General features: G+C 48.3%; 1 protein-coding gene across 1 annotated transcript; it reads right to left on the bottom strand.

Moving 5' to 3' along the window:
• Positions 1 to 3,244: 3,244 nt before the first annotated feature.
• LOC149355471 (uncharacterized) lies at positions 3,245 to 23,043 on the bottom strand. Its single transcript, XM_089576121.1, has 10 exons — positions 22,539 to 23,043; positions 19,472 to 19,569; positions 18,525 to 18,843; positions 16,360 to 16,509; positions 14,007 to 14,069; positions 12,248 to 12,310; positions 11,762 to 11,806; positions 11,358 to 11,443; positions 7,852 to 8,074; positions 3,245 to 5,924 (listed from the first exon to the last, which is right to left on the bottom strand). Exons 1-10 carry the CDS (start codon positions 22,840 to 22,842, stop codon positions 5,800 to 5,802), a joined length of 1,476 nt encoding a protein of 491 aa, XP_089432247.1. The 5' UTR covers positions 22,843 to 23,043; the 3' UTR covers positions 3,245 to 5,799.
• Positions 23,044 to 23,132: the final 89 nt, after the last annotated feature.

The raw sequence follows: 23,132 nt of genomic DNA, 5'->3' as shown, positions 1-23,132 counted from the left end.
CCGCGGGGGGTGCTCTTCAATATGTGTTGACTTTGGAGTTGGAGAAGCCAATGTTAAGTACGAGGGGCGTTCAATAAAGATTTCCCCTGACTCACTTCCATTTATTGCAGGACGCTGAAACTGCGCATGTGTAATGTCTGAAGTCACTATAGGTCAGGTGCCAATTTGCAACTCTGTACTAATAACAGCCTTTCTTTTAGAGGTGCTGAAGTGGTGTGAGGTGTGATAATGGATACAGTGGAATACAGAACAGTCGCCAAGTTGCTGTGCTTGAAAGGTCGCATTCCAAGGGAGACGTTCAAAGAGATAAAAGAGGTTTATGGGGAGGATTCTCCATCATATGATGTAGTGAAGAACTGGTATCGTCAATTCAAATGTCAAAGGAGGGCGCGAAGCGGGCAGCGGCCAGAGAGGGAGCGGCCGGCTCACCCAAGCCTCCCATTGTCCCCTTTCGGGGAAGGACGCGTGTTTCTCGCCGGGGCCGCTTTGTGCCAGCGCACAAAGAGCCAAGAGCCATAAAAATGTCAACGCAGCCGTTTCATCGTACGCCGACAGCTCACCGCGGCTTGACAAACACCACTTGCGGTCCAATTAAGATTCGAACGCTTCATTCGGAGGTTCGACCGCTTTTCTTTTGAAAAGAGAACACTGCCGAACGAAGCGGGGCCAGGCGCGTCCGGATGAAGGGGAGCTGTGGGCGGCGGTGCAGCTGGCTGGCGTCCGGTATAGCCCCGAGGATCGACAACTCGGTCTCAAGAAACGGGAGCGCGCAGAAGACACCACCGGACAGAACGAGCACAGCCACCTGCTTAATTGGGGACAGAGGCGGCCACTTGACTTATGTCGCCGCCCGGACCCCGGAGGACGGCTGGTGGGGTCGGCAGTCCATTGTGATCCGACTCTTATCGGAAAGTGGATCTGCGCTCCCGGGTGTTGTTTGCGACAGTCGCAGCTGGGTTGGGGCCGATAATTGCCCTAGTGCCGGGAAACGTCAAGGTCACGGGTACTGGGGAAACAGACGTACCCGTGGAAGTGTCTTGCTATGTTGTTTTGTGTGTTTTGCTTCTTCTTCCTTAGGGGAGAGAGTTGGTCTGATATAGTGGGAGTGTTTTGCTATGTTGTTTGTAAGTATTGTGCTTTTCTTTCCATAGGGGAGAGAGTTTGTTTAGTACGGTGGAAGTGTGGGGCGGGGCGCGTAACCCAGGGGGCCAATCCGTATCTGTGTGAATTCTCAGAATGTACTAGGTTTTCAGTGAAAATGATGCCCTTTTTACAATATGTACATTTGAGAGAGGGCTATGTGCCCTACGGAAGTTGGAGGGCGGGCCACACGCCTAATAACAAATCGTGTTAAGGGTTTGACACGATTGGATGCTGATGAATATGGGCCGGGCCCATGTGTCCTTAAAACTGGGTCCCGGAGCCCGGAAAAGGCGTTCTGGGCTACGGAGATAGATGTAATGCATCTTCGGCTACGCCGAGTAGGGGCCTCCCCTAAAATTTAGCCAGTTCCATGTTGTTGTTGTGCTCACTGCTCAACTTGTATATAAATGTAAACTATTGTATATAAAGCTTCAATTTATATCCGCTGCAAGTTCTCTGTTGTTTGCAAGTATCGTCTCCTATAGACCTTCAGCCTTCAAGTCACCCAAAAGCCGTCTCAGACGGGGCACCCCCGGTGCAGAAGAAAGAAGAGAAAAAGAACCCATTCGCTTTTGGTAGATGCAAAGCGAAACTTTACTCGGAGACTGAAGTCCAGTTGATCCAATGGAAGCACTTGGACTCAAAGCTCCAAACAAGGCACGAGCCCAGCCCTCGGCGGGCAAGGTCATGCTCACAGTCTTTTGAGACCAGCACGGAGTAGCCTTGATGGACTTCCTAGAAAAGGGTGCCACGATTACTGGGGCATAGTATGCTTCACTGCTGCGGAAATTGCGGAAGGTTATCAAAAGCAAGAGACGTGGCATGCTCACCAAAGGTGTCCGCCTTCTGCAAGACAATGCCCCAGTTCACAACTCACATGCCGCCCAGATGGAAGCATGCTGCTGCGGCTTTGAAATTCTACCGCATCCCCCTTATTCACCCGACCTCGCACCATCGGACTTCCATCCCTTTCCAACAATGAAATAATATTTGAAGGTCAAGCATTTTCCAGATGATGAGACTCTGATTTCTGAAGTCACAACATGTACCTTTGGAGCAACCTGTCGACTTCTACATGCGAGGTGTTTGCAGTTGCATAAAATGATGGGAAAAGTGTGTGTCTCTGGGTGACACCTATGAGAGAACGAATAATAAATCTGCAAAGTTTCATTGCTCTCCGTCCACAGGAAGTGGGCCAGGGGAAATCTTTAATGAACGCCCCTCGTAAGTAGGTAATTTTCTTTCGTTAGGAAAGTCTACAAACTTATATGATCTTTTGTTAGCATCGCAGGCACATAGCAAAATGATGATAGTGGCAAACAGACAATTTACCGTCACCAGTGCTCACCAGCAATGAAAAACGAAGGGACACGGAATGAGACCTCTGTTTTCAGCAGGCCGTAATATGCAGCTGCCAGTTACGGCAAATAAGATCAACTTAAGCGCAAAAAAAAAAAACAGAGACGGTCGATTTGGGGTTCCGAAGTGCTTCGTTTGCGGCTAAGAACGCCATTTGAACCGTTGTACTTTTCCGTTGAGCTTTACAACATCATCATCAGCCTGACTACGCCCACTGCAGGGCTAATTGGCTCTCGTATGTCTCTCCAATTAACCCAGTCTTTTGCCAGCTGCAGCCACCGTGTCCCCGCAAACTTAATAATCTCACTCGCCCCCCTAACTTTCTGCCACACCCTGTCAAAAATTCCATCAGCTTGACGGTCTGAAGGAACCCGTAATTTGGGCCTGATGGTGATGGGCCTGATGGTGATGGTCCTGATGGTGATGGTCCTGATGGTGATGGTCCTGATGGTGACGGTCCTGATGGTGACGGTCCTGATGGTGACGGTCCTGATGGTGACGGTCCTGATGGTGATGGTCCTGATGGTGATGGTCCTGATGGTGATGGTGACGGTCTGAATGTATGCTCAGATCGGTGCTCGGCAGATACTAGGCCTAACTTCACATATGTTCACGAGCACGCACCATTATGTATCGCATGAAAGGTGTATGACACTGAAAAGCCTACTGTCCCACTATGCCAAGCTTGCTAGCTGGTCAAGAGGGACAGAAGAGCTTTACAAAACATCTTTAGCAAACCACCTAATTTGTACAAATAATTTATTGATTCTCGATCCTGATGCAAATTACAGTTGAACCTGTCTATAACAAACCTCCATACAACGAATTCCTCGATTTTACGAAGTTTTTCCATTCCCCGTCGCCAGTCCCATAGAAGCCCATGTATTTGTGACCTCAAAGTAACGTAGTGGCTGGGGGAGTGAACCTCGAAATAACGAAATTGCCCCATCGACCGCCTTGCCTTTTTTCCCCATATTTTAAGAACACAGAGCTAAATTGTGCCAAATTTCTTCGTTACTTAATGGCCGAGAATGATGAATGCATAAAAAACATTCGCAGCGGCGGCGAGCGAGCATCACCACTCTCCCGCTCGGTGGTGATGATAATGCACAGGCACCGCTTGCTTTCGTTCCGGCAGCGCCACGCTTTGGCTGCTCGAGAAGTCACTTCACTTCGTATGCATGACACTAGGTGGCACAACACGCATTTCTTGAACTGTTTTCAGTTAGTTTTTCGAGCCTTTGTTCCGTTCGCCGTGCCGGCGTGTGCTGTTCGATCTTGACTTCGTGTGTGTGCGCGCCGGGTTGCCGTGTTTGTGCGCGCCGGGTCGCATTGGTGCTTTGACACATCGAGAATGAATACGACCACGAAAAAACGGAAAATATTGTCTCTTGAGGACAAAATTGCTATTCTGGACGCCATTGCTGCAGGCGAGAAAAAGAAGGATGTTGCTGCCAGGTTTCAAATCCCAGCCAGCTCTCTCTCTACGATTCTCAACGCGAAAGAGGCGATTCGCAGTGCAGTGGAGTCCGGTGCTAGTGGCAAAAAGAAGAAGCTAAAGCCATCAACGTACGCCGACGTAGACAAAGCGGTGTTCACGTGGTTCATGGACATGAGGGCTAGAAATCTTCCGATCAGCGGCACTCCCTTGCAGCAAAAGGCACGGGATTATGCCTGTATCTTGGGATTTGATGACTTAAAAGCCAGCAATGGATGGCTTCAAGAACAGGTATGGCATCGCTGGAAAGATTATAAGCGGTGAGTCCTCTTCTGCGGACAGCGATGCTGCAAATTCTTGGGTAGAAGAGAAACTGCCAGCAATTTTAGAGCGCTACGATGCGTCCGAAGTCTACAACTGTGACGGGACGGCCCTTTTTTATCAATTGCTCCTGAACCCGCACCCTTAGCCTGAAAGGCAACGTCTGCCACGGAGGCAAGCAGAGTAAACTTCGTATAACTGTTTTCAGACGGGTCTGACAAGTGCGTCCCACTGGTTATCGGGAAGAGTGCCCGCCCCAGGTGCTTCAAAGGAACACACCGGATGCCCGTGAAATACGTGGCTAACACGAAAGCGTGGATGACGCGTGCCATATTTGGTGTCTGGTTGAAGGCGTTCGATGCAGATAAAGAAGCAAGGCCGCAGAATTTTCTTATTCTTAGATAACTGTGCTGCGTACCATCATGTTGAAGGCCTCGACCTTTCAAATATTGAACTGCAGTATTTGCCCGTGAACTGCACTTCCCTAATTCAGCCCCTCGACAAAGGGATTATCAACAGCGTGAAGTGCAGCTACCGGCGTAGACTGATCCAAAAGCTGCTTCTGAACATTCGTCTTCAGCGGGAAATGAAAGTGGACATTTTCCAAGCAGTTGAGATGCTTGAAGCATCGTGGCGAGAAACAAGTGCGGCCATTACCGCCAACTGTTTCAGAAATGCCCGCATAACGAAAGAAGTTCAGGCTGCGCAAACTGACGAAGAGGAGCCCTTAGGAGTGGAGCTTTCCGGGCCACCCGATCTCGCTGAAGCTTGGGGCTTACTGCGCGTGAGTGGAGCAGCCCCTGACAACGTGCAGCTCTGTGACTTTTTGTATGCGGACGACTGTGCCGTGACTACTGAAGAGATGTCGGATGAGGCGCTGGTTGAAAGTGTCCGATGTCAGACCGGCGATGATGATGGATCTCCAGAGGTCGGGCCAGCATGTGATATGCCTTCTACAAATGAAGTGTTGGATGCCATCGACATTTTGCAACGCGCTGTGGGCTCGCTGGACGATGGCGGTACAGCTTTAAGTGTCTTCATGTCCTATGAACGATCAGTGGTGCCGACCCTCGTCAACAAACAGCACAGCAAGATCACTCGTTTCTTTTCAGAGCCACCGCGGTGGCTCAGTGGCTATGGTGCTCGGCTGCTGTCCCGAAAAACGCGGGTTCGATCCCGGCCGCGGCGGTCGAATTTCGATGGAGGCGAAATTCTAGAGGCCCGTGTACTGTGCGATGTCAGTGCACGTTAAAGAACCCCAGGTGGTCGAAATTTCCGGAACCCTCCACTACGGCGTCTCTCGTAGCCTTAGTCGCTTTGGGACGTTAAACAACAATAAACCAACCAACCAGCAATAAATGCATTCTGGGCGAGTTCACTGGCCTTGATTTACCTTAGTTTCGTTTCTGTATTTATCTTTTGAACTTTCTCGCGGAAACTGCGTATAATAAAACCTCCCTATAACGAATATTTTTCGGGAATCTTCAATTTTGTTATATCTAGGTTCAACTGTAATGAAAATAATGAAGAAAAAAAACTTAATCGCGGCACGGTCCTTTCCTCTGCATGTCTCCCAGTTTTTGGGACAGGTGTTTCCGGACGGCCTTCAGCCGCTTCTGCTGCAGATCGGCTGGCGCGTCGCCCATGTACACATGGAACAGAGCTGCACAGAATCAAATATATGATGCATTAGAACACAGCTTTATATATAGCTGGATATGTGACAAAAGCAAAATTGTGGAGCAAGTAAAATATGGCAACATTTAATTAATTTGCCCTATCAATGTGAAACTGAAACAGAAAAGCTGGAACTAGAAGCCACATTTCCAGCATTATACTTCATCTCACAAGTTGTTTGCAGCACTGTGAAGGCTGCAGTTACCTAAGCCAATTTGAACGGCATGCTCTGCAAAACGTACTCTGCACCCTTCTTGCAGCAACTGGTGGCTCCCTCCCTAGGGAGGAAAGAGCGCAGGAGACTCGGCCGACTCCATTTTTAATAATGGTGACAATACTTCGAGGCAGGCCTCCGCAGTGCTGTGTTCGTGCAGATTTTCTCTGCTAATTTAACCCGTGACTGAAACGTTTCCTTATACTTTCAAAACATTAACCAAACCTGACTTTCCAATTACTGCAATAAATGTTTGGAAAGTTGTCACAACACTGCTCAAGTATTCGAGGGACTATTTGTTGCTTGCACTGGCCAATTGAACAAGAGAGCGATACTCTTCGCAGTGCTGCAAAAAGCTTGAAATGAAGTATAGATGCATAAATGTTAACAAAATTGGCACTGGTGTTCTTTGATATTCCTATAAAAATCGTCTCAAGTATGATTTTTTAAAGAGCCACTGACCAGGGTTTGGATGTTTTTAGAAAATAAGCCCAGTGGTTAGATCAGGCATGGAAGATAGTCCCTCCAAAACACTAGAGAGGCACGCGCCCCGGAAAAGAGTAAAAAATTCAACGCAAAGCTCTTTCGCTCTTCTCTTCTTGAAAGCGACCTCCTTGCGTTTGAACCCCTGAGTGTGACGTCATGCCCGTAGGCGTTCCATCGGTTTGGCGGCGAAGGGTGGGTGTAACCCAACGCCACGCGTCCTCTCCTCGTTTGCGGTTCTCCATCCCGCATTTCGTTTTCTTTTTCCACTCGCATACATTGACGCTGTCGTGGTATTCCAAAGCGCCATAGAAAAACAGAAAAGACACAAACTCACAGGAGAAATACGCACAAAGACACATCTGGAGGCTTGTTTTCTAAGAAAAGCCGGCGGTGTCCGCGGGCCCGCGCTTCGTTCGCGCGCCCCTCTGGTCATAAAACGGAGGTGGGTCTTCCGGAAACAAACATACATGCATGAAAAGTACGAAGGGACGACACGAAACTCCACCCCTGTCGCTAACATCGGAAGAAAGGCTTGCGAGAGAGAAGGACCACGGAGCAAAAGACGAAGGAAAGGAAGACGCATTGGCACTTTGATTTCCCCGGCTTTAACTCCGCATAACTCCAGTATTAATGCGTCTATTCAAAAAGTGTTTGCGGCCACGAGTTCGGGGTGACGATGCCTCACAACCACCGGATTTAGGCCGGGGGTGTCAGTGGCCCTTTAAGAGCGCAGCTCTTAACGCCCATTCATGGACTGAGCCGCGGCACCGTAACCAAGCGAACCAACAGATTAAAGGCAACCAAAGCGAAGACATCGCATGGAGGAAAGCAGGGGAAGATAGCAAAAACAAGAACGCGTGAAGTAAAACAGACGATGGTACAGTGGCAGCGTGAAATGGGCCGGTCGCCAACGACGGCATCACCGAGGTTTGTGTGCCCACGTGTGCAGGCGCTAGAGTACCGCCGCTCACTCAGATATGGCGTCCAAGCGGTGCATGCTGTGCATGCTGTCGTCTGCTGCTGTGAAACTGCACTACTTCCCACAATCTCCAGATTAGCAAGGCAGTCGTGATACCCGACATCCACTTGTGGCGGCCGCTGCTGCTGCCGTTACGTGCTACATGAGACATTCCTGAATGCAAGCTTTGCTTCAATCAACATTTTTTTTACTGTCTCGACATTACACTCAAAGCAACTGAAAAAGCCCTCTCACCTTTCAGTGAGGAGACTTTCTCTGGAGAAAGTGCCGGTTTGGCTTCTGTCATCCCCAGTGACTTCGATTTGTTCGATATGACTCCTGTCACGCTGCGGCTTCTTAATTGGTCTGGCGTCCAGTAAATGAGCGACGCAGCGCGACAGAACATGGAGTCTGTCGGGGACCGCAGCAAAATTTCCCAGGCACTGCGGTCCAGCCACACGCCGGAGCCTGCATATACCTGCAGCAAATTCCCAGAATTTTATGTGTGCACACTGAGAGCAGTCATCAAAGAGGACCTAAATTAAATATCACTTGAAAACTGGATAGAAAACAACAATATGGACAAAGAATTTTTTTTTACAACAGCAGTGTGTCAAATCATGATCAAAACCCTCTACCTGATACACCTTGCCCATTACAGAAAAAGAACTAAGCATCTGTGCAGAACATTAAAATCAAGCTACACTCGACTTCTCAAAGTGAAAGTAGGTTCATCAGCACAAAATATATTCAAAAGGCCAAACACTGAAAGATATGTGGAAGCAGCTGCGTCCTAGTCAACAGAATTGGGGTGGCATCAGGGTCCATCCACGACGTTCACAGATACCGTTTTTATTCGAACCTAGGCTGATACTTAAAAAAAAGGTATTGAACTCTTAGGCGGGCTTAGATTCAAGGATTTTATTTCAAGGTTTCATATTCATAAAATACAAAAAAGTTGCACTTCAGTGGCGCCCCTACAAAATGTCCGCAAAAAAGAGCACTGTAGCTGTTACTATCCGTAGCCGATGCCGATCAGACCTCAAACGAGCATTCGCTGCCATTTTGGCCTTGTTCTCTCCTCGTGTGGTGGCATGAGCACATTCAGTGACAGTGGAAGTTTTCATACGTGGTTTTTCTCACGGACACCATGGCACCAACCAGGCGGTTTCGTTATACAGTTGAACCCCGCAATAACGAAATCGCCGGGGAAAGCAATTTTTTTCGTTCTCGTGAGAATTTCATTATTGCGAAAATGAGAGAAAGCAGACAAAAAAAAAAATACCACAGGAACCACGTTTTAATGAAAAAATTGCGTAATTTTGACCTGCCGTCCACGGCCTCGGAGGAGTTTTAACACTCGATCCTCACAACTCAAAATATCTTATGTGGCCACGTCGTCATCATGCGTAGGGAGGAATGACCGCACGGTGAGTGCATCAAGCACATCTCGCGGACTCGCTTGCTTGGTTGCGGTTTCGTCGCCGTCATCGCTCTCGTTAGCGCTGCGTATGCTTCTGACTATGGCATCGTCTGTTAGTTCCTCGTGGACGAACAAACCGTCGTCAACGGACAGGAAGTCGTGCAGACCCAAGCCGTGCGGCGCAGTTTTGTCCACACTCAGAAGAGCATCCCATGCCTTGCTCAGTAAGGAAAGTTCGCTCGCGTCACCAGACGCACTTGCACCTTCTGCTGGTCACTCAGACTCTGGAGGTGCAGCTGGCACCTGCTGGTTATTAAAGCCAGATGGCTGTGGCCATAGACACGTTTGTCAGCAGCGCGTAACGGACCCACTTGCATAATAAACCCACCCACCACTTCAGTCGTTGAGAGCTTACATTCTTTTTAAAGCGCTAACTTTTCTTAGCTCTTTTCTGTGTCAAGCTGTTTCCGCCGTCTGCGGACTTGCCTGTGCACCAAGATATGCTGCGCATGGCTAGCATGGCGTGTTGCTTCTGTGGAAAGGAAGGGAGGGGGCACTGAAGTTGGCAGAGCACCAAGATGCCGCGCGCTGATAACGTTACAGGGCGTTTATAGTTCGATGGTGGAGGGGTGGTACGCTCGCTCGGCAAAGTTGGTAGCGTGCCAAGATTTCGTGCGCCGTGACAGGAGCGCCGGTGACTGCACGCTTTTATTGACGAATGAAGTAACGCACCAACTGACAGACGGCTGGCCGAGCCAGCGGGCGGATATTAAATTTTCACTGTTGCAAAAAAATCTTAAAACTTTTTCCTGCGCGTAATGAACCGTCCCCCAAATTGGGGTCAACTTTTCTGGAAAAAAAGTTGGTTCATTATGCAAGTATATACGGTTGGTTTCTAAAATGCCTAAAAAACGTTTTAACACATTTTTGATTAGGATTTCACCTGGATTCGACTGTTTCTATGTTATTTTGAGATCGTGCAAAGAAAACTCGCGACCCGCTACGGCAGAAATTTTCGTTGTCGCAGGGCTGCCGGTTGAAGATGTGTCGTTGTTGAGGGATATGAAATACATGTAGCCCTACGTACCTCTGCCGGAGACTCGAAATATTTTCTTGTTGCGAAAATTTCGTTGTTGAGGGCTTTCGTTATCTGCACTTCAAGCACGAAGTTATACTCGCTGCAGAGCAATCTTCAGTTGTGCAAGCCGGGCGGGACTTCAGCGTGGATGAAAAGAATGTTTGCCATAGGAGGAGGCAATGTAATGAAATTTTTGCTTGCGCCGCAACGAGAACGGCTTTCACAGGCCCAAAGAAAGGCCGCCATCCCAAAGTGGAGTTAGCACTGGCCGAGTTCATGAAGTCGCAGAGGTCAGCAGCACTTCCAGTGACAACGGAAGTGCTACAGGCCAAAGCAAGAGAGCTGGCTAGAGAGCGAGGCATTCCCCGGGAACAGTTCAAAGCTGGCTGGGGTTGGTTGCAGAAATTCATGAAGCGCTTTGGCTTCAGCCTCCGATGTCGCATGTCCATCTGTCAAAAGCTGCCGGGCGACTATGAAGAGAACCTGATCGCATTTCAGCAGTTTGTTATATAGAGGGTGGAGCAAAGCTACGTAGTAGGGCAAACGGGAAACACCAACCAGACGGGTGTATGGTTTGGCATGCCAGTGGCGTGCACAGTGAATGAAAAAGGTGCAAAGGAGGTCAAAGTGTGCTCAGCCGGATACAAGATGCAGCGCATGACAGTAATGTTGGGCTGCACGGAGGATGGCCACAAGCTGCCGGTGTACATAATTTTCGAACGGAAGACTCTTCCAGCACGGAAGTGTTCACAACAAACGTGATCGTCCGTGCCAATGAAAATGGATGGATGGCGAGCGAAATGGTTGAGGAGTAGATAAGAATCATTCGGCAACGGCGTCCAGGGGCCCTCTTGGCCAAACATTCCCTCCTCGTCCCGGACTCCTACCGTCGGCACCTGACCGATGGCGTAAAAGGTGCGCTTGCCAAGGCCAGTACTGAAATCACCATCATACCCAGCAGCATGACAGGGCAGCTGCAGCCTCTTGGTGTATGCCTCAACAAGCCTTTTAAGGATCGGCTGCACAAATACTACATGGACTGGCTTAGTGAAGACCGCGAGCTTACACCAACAGGTCGCATAAGGCACGCATCGCTAGGAGTTGCGGCCAGCTGGACCGCTGCAGCCTGCCTACAATCTCAGCAAGTTTTTTTTTTCTGTGGCCTTCAACTTTCGGGTCTCAGCTTAGAATCGTGGTCTGCCTAGATTTGAGTAAATACGGTAATTCAACCCATATGCCCAAAATATTTCATGCAATTACCTTCCCATCGTCCCGGGTGGCACCTATGATATCGGCTCCAGGCAGCTGTAAATCGCAGCTGCCACCTTCAGCGTCAATATCCGCATCTGAGGAGATTTTTGGGAGGCATGAAAACAGTTAACACTTTCTATAAACCCCAACACAGAGCTCCATTGATTCAGCTCCCTTAGACTAAGCCTGCTGGCCACATTGGCTGTGATGCAGAAAGCACTGAAAGAGGGTACGGCTGACATGCAGTGAATTCATGGAGCAGTAAGGACAAAGTATGCTACACAGGCCAGAGTTCCCTGCCTACCATGTCTGCTTGGCACTGCAACACATTCAAGCGAAGTGGTGAGTAATGACATAATTAGGTTACTGATAACAATAGTTGAACAGCATGTATCACAAGATGATTCGCTCACCGTACATGTCCCGACTCATAGCCGCTCCACTGGTAGACGGCAGTGCTGTAAAATGATACACTTTGAGTGACATCCACACACCACAAAGCTCATTTAAGCAAGGCCCCTAAAAGAGGAAGTACCGGTTCTGTGCTACAGCATCTATATATCTTTTACACCTAATAGCCAGCTTACTCGATCTACTAAGCCAAATGGCTTAAGCCACCGCAACTTATCACCGCCCTTGCAGAAGTGTTTACTGGTGGCCCTACAATGTACAGATTTGCAACTCTAACACAAACTATTTCACCTGAACAAGACAATCAGCGTGCAAATAACCTTTATTCTAATATGAAGCCCACATATTTCAATTCAGCTCATTTGAAGGCAACGGTGCCTGCCTGCCTGCAATGTCAGTTTGGCACAGCGCCGCATTCAAGCCAGGTAGCAATAAGGCAAACTGACGATAACAGTAACACAGCATGCCTCACAAAAGGGTTTGCTCACCAAACTCGTCAGGGCCACTACTGCCAGCCACTGCGGCGGTCGACGGTGTTGAACGAGGCAGCGCTGTGAAATTGATACACATTGAATGCACATTCATACACCACAGAGCCCACTTAGGCAGGGCTCCTAAAACAGGAAAAGCCTTTCTGTGCTACAACAGCTATTCAGCTTTGACACCTACAAATCACGTTAATCTACCTGGTTGAGCTGAAAGGCATAAATTTATGAACCTGAGCTACTCTGCAAGTGTAACACAGCACACATTGCAAGCATCTGCGTTCACAAAATGGCCTTAGCTACTGCAACACATCACAGGTCCTATGAAAGGGTTTCTTGGTGGCCCTACAATGTACAGATTTGCAACTTTAACACAAACTATTTCACCTGAACAAGACAATCAGCATGCAAATAACCTTTATTCTAATATGAAGCCCACACATTTCAATTCAGCTCATTTGAAGGCAAGGGTGCCTGCCTGCCTGCAATGTCTGTTTGGCACAGGGCCGCATTCAAGCCAGGTAGCAATAAGGCAAAATAGGCTGACGATAACAGTAACACAGCATGCCTCACAAAAGGGTTTGCTCACCAAACTCGTCAGGGCCACTACTGCCAGCCACTGCGGCGGTCGACGGTGTTGAACGAGGCAGCGCTGTGAAATTGATACACATTGAATGCACATTCATACACCACAGAGCCCACTTAGGCAGGGCTCCTAAAACAGGAAAAGCCTTTCTGTGCTACAACAGCTATTCAGCTTTGACACCTACAAATCACGTTAATCTACCTGGTTGAGCTGAAAGGCATAAATTTATGAACCTGAGCTACTCTGCAAGTGTAACACAGCACACATTGCAAGCATCTGCGTTCACAAAATGGCCTTAGCTACTGCAACACATCACAGGTCCTATGAAAGGGTTTCTTGGTGGCCCTACAATGTACAGATTTGCAACTTTAACACAAACTATTTCACCTGAACAAGACAATCAGCATGCAAATAACCTTTATTCTAATATGAAGCCCACACATTTCAATTCAGCTCATTTGAAGGCAACGGTGCCTGCCTGCCTGCAATGTCTGTTTGGCACAGCGCCGCATTCAAGCCAGGTAGCAATAAGGCAAAATTAGGCTGACGATAACAGTAACACAGCATGCCTCACAAAAGGGTTTGCTCACCGAGCTCGTCAGGGCCACTATTGCCAGCCACTGCGGCGGTCGACGGTGTTGAACGAGGCAGCGCTGTGAAAATGATGTACTTTGAATGCAAATCCACACACCACAGAGCCCACTTAGGCAGGGCTCCTAAAACAGGAAAAGCCTTTCTGTGCTACAACAGCTATTCAGCTTTGACACCTACAAATCAAGTTAATCTACCTGGTTGAGCTGAAAGGCATAAATTTATGAACCTGAGCTACTCTGCAAGTGTAACACAGCACACATTGCAAGCATCTGCGTTCACAAAATGGCCTTAGCTACTGCAACTTATCACCGCCCTTGCAGAAGTGTTTACTGGTGGCCCTACAATGTACAGATTTGCAACTCTAACACAAACTATTTCACCTGAACAAGACAATCAGCGTGCAAATAACCTTTATTCTAATATGAAGCCCACACATTTCAATTCAGCTCATTTGAAGGCAACGGTGCCTGCCTGCCTGCAATGTCTGTTTGGCACAGCGCCGCATTCAAGCCAGGTAGCAATAAGGCAAAATAGGCTGACGATAACAGTAACACAGCATGCCTCACAAAAGGGTTTGCTCACCAAACTCGTCAGGGCCACTACTGCCAGCCACTGCGGCGGTCGACGGTGTTGAACGAGGCAGCGCTGTGAAATTGATACACATTGAATGCACATTCATACACCACAGAGCAAATTTAACTAAGGTCCTTAAAAGAGGAAGTACATGTTCTGTGCTACATCTCTACATCTTTCACATCTGCAAAATGAAACTTACAAAGGCTATTAGCCGAGCCTAAAGGTAAGAACTTATGGAGCTGAGCTACTCTGCAAGTGTAACACAGCACATATTGCAAGCATCTGTGTTCATATAAATGGCTCGAGCCACTGCAACTCATTACAGCCCTTGTGAAAGGGCTTACTGGTGGCAGAGGATTTGCATGGCGACGTCGGACAGTCCCTTTACCAGTCGTTTTTGAACGCTTGCAACTAGAATGTTTCCATCACTGGGCCAATTCTTGCCGCAAAAGTGAAGAAGTTTGCCTTCCTTGAATTGCTTGTTTGTTTTAAGAGGTTTAACGTCCCAAAGCGACTAAGGCTATGAGAGACGCCGTAGTGGAGGGCTCCGGAATTTCGACCACCTGAGATTTTTTAACTTGCACTGACATCGCACAGCACACGGGCCCCAGTATTTTGCCTCCATCGAAATGCAGCCACCACGACCAGGATCAATCCTGTGTCTTTCGGGTCAGCAGCAGAGCGCCATAACCGCTGAGGGCGGCCTTACATGCCGGAATAGCTGATGGGAAAATAGACCACCAGGGAATGTCAGAGCACGCTTCCGGACCTCCTGACATGAAGGTGACCTTGTTAGAAGCGGTGCAGTTTGTGTACAGTGTGTGGTACGAGGTGAGGCAGGCCACAATAAACAACTGTTCAAGAAAAGCAGGCTTTGTGCTCCATAACTGCACTGTCTCGGAAGAGACAGATGACTTGCTCCCCAAAGCTGCCGATGTGGGTTGTGATGTGTGAGTGGCGCAATGGTGTAATGTGGTCTGCCGTCATGGGCGTCCGGAAGGGGGGGCAAGGGGGGGCGGTTGCCCCCCCTTGGAATTACGGACATTATTTATGCCCTAGTAGAAAACAACTACAAACCTACCTCCTCCCCCATCCCCGGACATCGGGTGCACCCCCCTGGAAAAAGTTCTGCGGACGCCCTTGTCTGCCGTTACTAATGAGTGTGGCACTAATGATTGTACAGGTGTGTGTAAGGCTGCTGCCGCATATCCTATTGGAGTTTGCATGTGATGCACACGGGGCGAGGACTGGCACACTTGAAATTTTATCTGTCTCACCTATGCAAATGAATTACTCGTGAACAGCTTACACTCTGCTTAGATGTCAATGCAGAGCAAACTAAAACCCCTAAGTCTCTCAAGTCTCTTAGAAAGCAATAATAAAGAAAGGAGGCAGTCCAGAAAATTCAGAGGATTGAATTAAAGCAAAGCAATGTATATGGGTTTTAACACATGAACAATGTGTTGGGTGAGCTGGTAATGGTTGCAGGCTCTAGCAAACAAAGTGAAGACAACACAAAAACAAGCCAGTAGCCTCTCCTCTCTTGCGTTAGTGCTTTCATATTTTGCGGCCTTGCAACAATGGCTCAGTGGTTAAGGCACTCGGCTGCTCAGCTGAGGGACACAGGTTCAGCTCTAGCCGCACCGGCCACGTTTTGATGGAGGCGAAACACAAGGCACCCATGTACTGTGTGGTCTCAATGCACAATAAAGAACCCCAGAGATCTGAATTAATCCAGAGCCCTTCCACTACAGCGTCCCTCCATAGCCCATGTTGCATTGGGACATTAAACCCCATACACCAAACCACATTCTGCGCTAAGTCGTGCATATAGTACAAGTAGTTGCATATAGTAGCAAGTTTATAAGATTCGCCATTGTAAAGGCAGTTGAATTGAGATGCTGTTAGCTACAGGTGGGCTTAGCCTTGCTGTTTGTGCCAGCAATTGCTCCACAGTAGCGACACCTACAATAAATAAATCACATAATCCGGCACTGAACTCACAAACAAATAATAGTCACTCCTGCAGTCACCATGTGGAGACTAGGTTTATGCCCAGTAAGTCCTTTAAAAGAAGACGTGAAGCCTCCTTTTTACAGAATTGGTCTCCACGCGGGAAAACAAGGGGGGTCCTGCCTTCATGAGAGAACAGGTACTCGTGACTGATTTCTACCGCCTGGGGTGCCTTCACATGCACTGAGGGCGCACAACACGACTGTTTTTTGCATTTGGCTGAGTGTTTGGCTGGGACTTGTCCTCCACTTTGTGCTCAGCTGCAAAGCATGCCCACCACTGTGCCACCCCATTAGCTGAATGAAGTAACCAAAGTAAAAGATGCACTTTAAAAGAGCTCACTTGCCTCTGTTTTCCTGCATGCGCAGTTGTGGCACTGTGCTGTTGCGCAGTTGTGGCACTGTGCTGTTGTGCAGTTGTGGCACTGTGCTGTTGCGCAGTTGTGGCATTGCGTTTACCTGAACATCCATATTTGATGCGCAGATAAGTCTGCTTTCTGAAATGTTCGACATAACAGGTCGCATTAGATGGAACAAAACAAAAAACTAAAACTTCACACCACATTATCATCCTCAGCGAAGATTACTTTACCAATAGTTAAAGCTCTGCCCAAGTATCGCTCTTCTGTCACCCCAAAGTAAATACATGCCACTGCTGCCATATCTTTTTCACAACCTGTTTTCAAGTGCGGGCAAACCCTAGACCTTCCGACTGTTGTGACCACAATTATTTTTAAGATTCTGATTCCAAGTGCTTTAAAGGGACACTGAGGACAACTCTAGCAATTTTTTTTTCTTAGCAAAATTCGATAGTTGGGCACTTCGTGGCTTAGTTGTCGCTTGTGCGAAAGATGCATTTATTGCTGAGAGATTTGGATCCGAAGTTGAAATACTTTTTCCCGCCGCTCCAATTCAAACAGGCGGCTCTCTTGCGACGAAACAGAGAAACAGTGACGTAAACGCCGACTCCGTGATTGCTGGCGCAGTGTGGTGCGGTCTAGCAGCCGAAATAAAAGCTACCGCCGGCTGGGCGCTTAAAGCAGGAGACACATGTACGAAATCTGCTGCAGCGCTGCGCGCGAACTGTTGCAAGCGGTTCACCATGACACAGCAAGCAGGGACACATGGAGCGGCAGCGACGAATGCGTCGCTCGGCTCATCCTAAGCCCACAGCCAGTATCGCACTGCCACCCCGAAGGAGTGTCCGACAGCTGCCGAGGTGTACCCCACATTCGCATTAGTAAACACAAAACAGCCTTGTTATCAGAAAGACTGCTTGCTATATTCGAGCAGCGGCAAAGCACGTCTGCACAAGTACCGAGCTTTCAGCAACGGCGTCGATCGCGGGCGCGCCGGGCGACGAACTGAGCTGTTTCCTGGCTGCCGTAGTCGTCGCTGCCTATACCGTGTTTTGCATCGAAGACACAGCGGACAGCACTGTAATAAAAGTATACTAGTCTCGTCATTGCTTTGATATGACCCACCTCTCACAATAACAATGATATGTACGATTTCCACGACACCAGCGCAGGAAGCAGCAGACACCAGGCGAGGCGCCCCGAACAGCAGCAGCAAAGCGTTTGTGGGAAGAAATATGCATGTATCGCCGCTACCACTGCTATCGGCAACCAAGTATTGGTCAACGATCCTCAAAAATGCTCTATTTTTGCCAGTCCTCTGCATCAGGCTTTGTTATGCCCGCGAATAAACAATTTTAGCCCAGCCCCTTTTTCTGACACCGGCGTGCGGCATCCAGCCTTCCAAGATGGCCAACACGCCGGCCCCAGCAGTGCACCTATACGTCATCGTGACGTTACAGCTCTCAGCGCTCGCATTGGCTGCAGCCACTTGTCGTTGCGACGAAGGGCTGCGGCGGGTCGTTGACATCTAGCCTGTTGGACGCAGGTGGCGAGCTGTGATCGGACGTTGCGACGATGTTCGTTACCGATCCTGATAACGCAACCCTGTCAAAGAATTCCAGCCTGCACTTCAGCGGCCTCAGCCCCACAGAGCGTGCGATGCTTTGGGGGGCAGAGGCGGCTGCTTTCCGCGAAGAGCTGAAGCATACCGAAACTGAACTGGCCGCCTGTCGCACCGCCAAGTATTTTTTTTTTTTTTTTACTTCCAACACACCGGTTGTATTTTCTCCGTCTTCCTTTCGTGATAAAAGTTCCCTAGCGGCTATGAAGCAAAACTTAATTCAATTTTCACACGTGTAACCTTCATGCCCATTTGTCAGCCTCAGAGATGCGTGGTGTTTCTCTATTTCATCATCCGCCTTGTACTTGCGAGATTAGGCTGTGGCGGCGACACCTGTATTTTAGCGCTTGCTCATTTCTACCTTACAAGAGCTCTGTTTTCGGTAAGACTGGTGTTTTTGTGATTAGGGGCTGGTATTCTATCGATACAAGCCAACTTCAATTTCTCCTCAGTGTCCCTTTAAAGCCTGCCATTATCTGCTTGCCTGCTCTCTTCTTGCCCCCATCTGCATGTGACCAGATTATGCACTCACCAGATGAAAATATTTTGAGTAGCAGGCTTTTCTGAAGGTCCGCGTTCAGTGCGCGAAGTTCTTTAACTTCAGCTTCAAGTGGCTCGCAGCCCCCTTCCCTGCATGTGCAGGTGCAGTGCGGAATAGCACTGGCAGAATCTTTTTCTGCCAGCTTTCCTCTCAGGTCCGCAATCTCCTGCCTCAACGCCTGGAGTTGCTGAAGTGCAGGACATTGGCAAGCGGCTTCCACCTCTCCTGCCTGGTCCTGCATTTCCTGCAGGAGGTCCAGCTCATGTCTCCGCTGCACCTCCTTGCGCACCTTTTTAGCTGGTGGCGTTACCTGCAATTCAAAGTTTAGCAAGGCCAACCAAAACTTCAAAATGCCACAGCAACGTATTCACAGTTTTCTACGGTTGGCTTCTTGAAAGCAAAATCAAAATGACTATATACCCCCAGCACCCATTATGAACAAGCTGCAATCCCATCTCATCCTTCGTGCTCCCATACAGTGAAGCTGAAATAGAGCTTACTAGCCCCAAAAAATCTAAAACACCAAGCATGACGCTACACCTACCAATAGCAGCAGGTGCATGCCACTTCCTTTCCTTATGTCTCTACAAAGCTATAAGTAGAGCTAGCCATTATGCTCTTAACCTCTTATCACATAGTCTATCATGTGTGACACAGCATACTACTTCTTTCAAGTAGTCACGAACAATAAAAGAAGTCTGCATTATTTTCCAGGGGATGGTTGCCAGACAGCACACTGTGCTGAGACGTTGGCGCCGAGGTCTCGCATTGACAGACCCCTGTGTCTCCATGCGTAGCCTCCTAATGCCACCATTTCAGCTCCAGCAAAATGGATAGACGAGACACTGGTGCAACGCAAGACAAGTGTTGCCGCTTAGTGGTTTTGCCTTAAGATTTAAAACAAATAATTCGTAATGAACAAGCCGCAGTCACAATACCTTTTCTTTATCCTTTGCGCTGCTGCGTTTCACGCTAGCAGGCACTAGTGGCCTCCTGCGCCGCTTCTCTGAGTAGCTTGTCATCTCCTCTTCTGTTTCTGCAATTGCAGAGAACAGGACAAGATGACCAAACAAAGCAGTGCTTCTACAGTGCTTTTTTTTTTTGACAGTTATGGCGAGAGGTATATTTTGCAGCATTCTTCATCAAGTCTCACCGGGTGAGCCAGCATGGTGTGCAGTGCTCTGCGGTGGTGGCTGAGAGTGGCGTCAAGAACAACGACAAAGGGCGACCACCAGAGATTAGACCTACTGTCACCTAGTGTAGAGACTCATGGCTAGCATGGCATCGTTCAGGCCAGGCAAGTATGTAACCACTGAGGCATGCCAGCCAATTACTGGGTGTTCCAAACCTGGAACAGCTTTCAGAATACTTGTGCGCATGCTGACACTCACCAATTTCCAGGAAGTGAAAAGACACAGTAACATGCCATAGAAGCTACTGCCTAACTCCCACTGTTCAAACTTAAAATTTCTGAAAACCTAGAGGAAACAGAAACATATGTACCCAGTGCACCTTGTGTACCCATGGAATACAAAAATACACCTGTCGAGAAAGTGTGTGAGCGTGCACACATGGTGGCAGCAAGTACGGAGCTGCACCTATGACTGGTAGCTTTAAATGTGCTCCAAGACCCTTTCATCCCACCGTGCTGTGAGAGACAAAACAGATATCTCTGTAACGTTTTTCAACTTAGACGCTGTCCTGAACAGTTTTCCCTAAGCACTGCATAACTTTTCAACCTCATCCATATGGACTTGACGAGCGGTGACCGAGAGCCACATGCCTCTGGGACCTCAGAAGGCCAGTGTAGGTCTCGGTTGGCTGGTTCAGTATGCTTGCTGGGATTGCTCTCCGGTTTCTCGGTGTGCAGCGGGGCACCTAAAAACTGCCCCAGCAGGGTGCACTTCCGATCAAAAGTGGCCAGTGCAAACTAGTGTTGCTGATAAAGGATGAAAGTGCACACCAAGGCACACCCCTGTGGATGATCAAGAATGCTACTACACTCATTTAGACCGTGATTTATCATCCTTACAAAGGCAACTGAAAACATCACATGCCATGCTTTCGATACTACAGTAATGTATATCCCAGAAAATCACTCTGAAGATTACTTTAGCAGCACCGACATACATAGCTTGCATGTGACGTCATGTCAGCGCACTCACTGCTGCGCCAACCATGCTTATGAACCACTGGGCTGCCGCGCATGCATAGATGCAGACAAAAGGCCGCATTCCATCCTGACATGACCTCCTTTCTGCTTTTTGCGTAGAAATACCTCCAATTTTGACTGTGCAAACCTTTCACGAGGGTTACATATCGCAGCTATTCATATCAGTGACTGCTTGGTGCAAGAAAAATGTTTGTCCGTATGAGAGGTTGACCACCCATGATGCATCAGAAACAGAAAATATCTTGGCCTTAGGCTGTTCCTCAATGTGACATGGTAGCATTGTGAAGTACCTTATTGTGCCCCATGAATGAAAGTGTACAAATCGCTATAACTGCATGTTAACTTCGCTGTTACTATGGTGAACTTGTCAGTAACCCAGCTCATAGAGGATGTTCGAAGGGCTCTCACTTGCGCAATGTTTTTTTTTTTTTTTATGCTCTCAGCCAGCTAACTTATCTCGAGCTGTTAATGTAGCATTGCTGTTAGTGCTCATCCCTTTCTAGCTTTCTGGATGCTAAAATGCAGTTCACACAAATACTGATATCTTCAGTAATCATCATTCAGGCAGCAAGACAGACGCATGGCAGGATCACTACCCTTGGCACACAAGCCTCAACATGCTATTTCAGGAGCTTAATTCACTGGTTTTCACTCACTCGTTATTCACTGTGCGCTAGTGGCATGCAGAACCTTTATGCTTGCGACTGTACTTACAAAGTAGAGGCGAGCAACGGTGCCTCTTACGGGTAGTTCAATGGGTGGCCGTCACTCCAACACACACAATCGTGCTATACAGCAAAGGTTCCCTTGTTTCACCATCATGACACTGTTGACAGTTGACTAGAAATTCACGATTCCCGCGGTCGCAATTGGCACTTCTAATGTGCACATTCTCCCACTCAAACTGGTGCTGTGGGATCCTCCGCTTTCAACAGAACATTGTGTTGGTTAAGTTTCCTTTCCCAGCCATCACTGTGCTTGGTGGAACCTAGTATCTTGCACACAGCTGTACTCAAATGAGGCAGCATGCAGGTTGTGCCGGCTAGTGGTTCATAAGCATATATATAGAAGACCTTTCTGCACTTCACATTTTTCTACACCTTGTTACGCTTGAAAATGAATAGCTTAAGAATGGAATACGTTACAGGGAAGCATAGTTAACAGATGCAATCGTTTAATGCGCGTGCTGGAAAGACCTAATAAATGGTATACGCAGGTGCCTGGTGAGCAGCGGCAGTTCAGAAGGGCAGTTCAGTAATTTCACTGCCAGTAACAGTGACATGAACCGTGCTGCAATATATTTCACGCTTATTGGGAGATTTTTTCGCCCTTCATGCAAGACTACTCATTGCAATTTAACAATTAGAGTCTGCATTTCAGCTACGAGATTAATCTGAAGGAAGCGTTTCACTATCACACAGGACTAATGCAGTCGAAGTTTATGCAGCACAGGCGTGCATAGGCCTGTCTAGAGGGCCTCAAAACGCGGGTGCTGCATTGCAGGGGCAGTTCTAGAGCTGGAACACAGCAAGAGACATCCAAACGACACCCGAAGTACACTGCGCCAGCCTAACAAGGCAGCTCACTTCTGCACACGAGCCTGAACTCCAAGTGTGCCCGACTCGAAACCCCGAAATCGTACAGGCAAGGTCAAGAGAAACACAAGCCCATCATTATCCGCGGACTGCACACTTGTGCAAAAACAAAGGGATACATGCGCAGTGGCAACTGCTATGAAATGCACTCCGAACCGCACTGCACACCTGCCGTAACACGTTTACGCACATAAAGAACTGGTAGTGAATTGCAAAACGCTAGCACAAACCACTTACCGGTGAGATGAAGGATTTTAGCGTCGTAATAGCCACCTTGGGTGGCATCGTCGCCGCGCCAGTAGGCCTGGTACATCTTTCCAGGATCGAAATCTGCGACATTCTTTGGCGCGAAATGTTCAATGTCGCCGTGCTGTATGGTCGCGACTGTAAGGTCACAGACATACTCCACAAGCACGAACATTTTTGAATTCACGCTGAATCCCACGCACTTTTCAAGAAAATAATGCACGTCTATACTCGCACTATGATTACTCGCACCAACGCACTCTAAGGAAAGCAAGTGAAGGCATAGGGCGAGCATGGCGAGCTGTTTTGCGCGAACCACGCATGCCGGCACATCTCATTGGCGCTAGCATCTCTAGCGCTATTTCATTAGCATCGCTAGCGTATTTAAACTGACACAAATATGCCTTTTGTTTTTTATACAAAAATTAAAACGCAGTAGTGGCTTCATCTGGAGGGGAATGATCACACACTAGTTGGTCTGTATGTCTTTGCATTCGTTAGGAATTAGTGTTGCAGGGCCCGATGGTGTGTCCATCAACGTTTGTCACTGATTTATTTGCGAGTTTTATTTCACTTATCATTACA

Source organism: Amblyomma mixtum, chromosome 3 (genome assembly GCF_055824585.1).
Source record: "Amblyomma mixtum isolate Tamu chromosome 3, ASM5582458v1, whole genome shotgun sequence".
NCBI lineage: Eukaryota > Metazoa > Arthropoda > Arachnida > Ixodida > Ixodidae > Amblyomma > Amblyomma mixtum.
The sequence above is the reverse complement of the archived record's forward strand: the minus strand, read 5'-3'. Positions and strand labels throughout refer to the sequence as shown.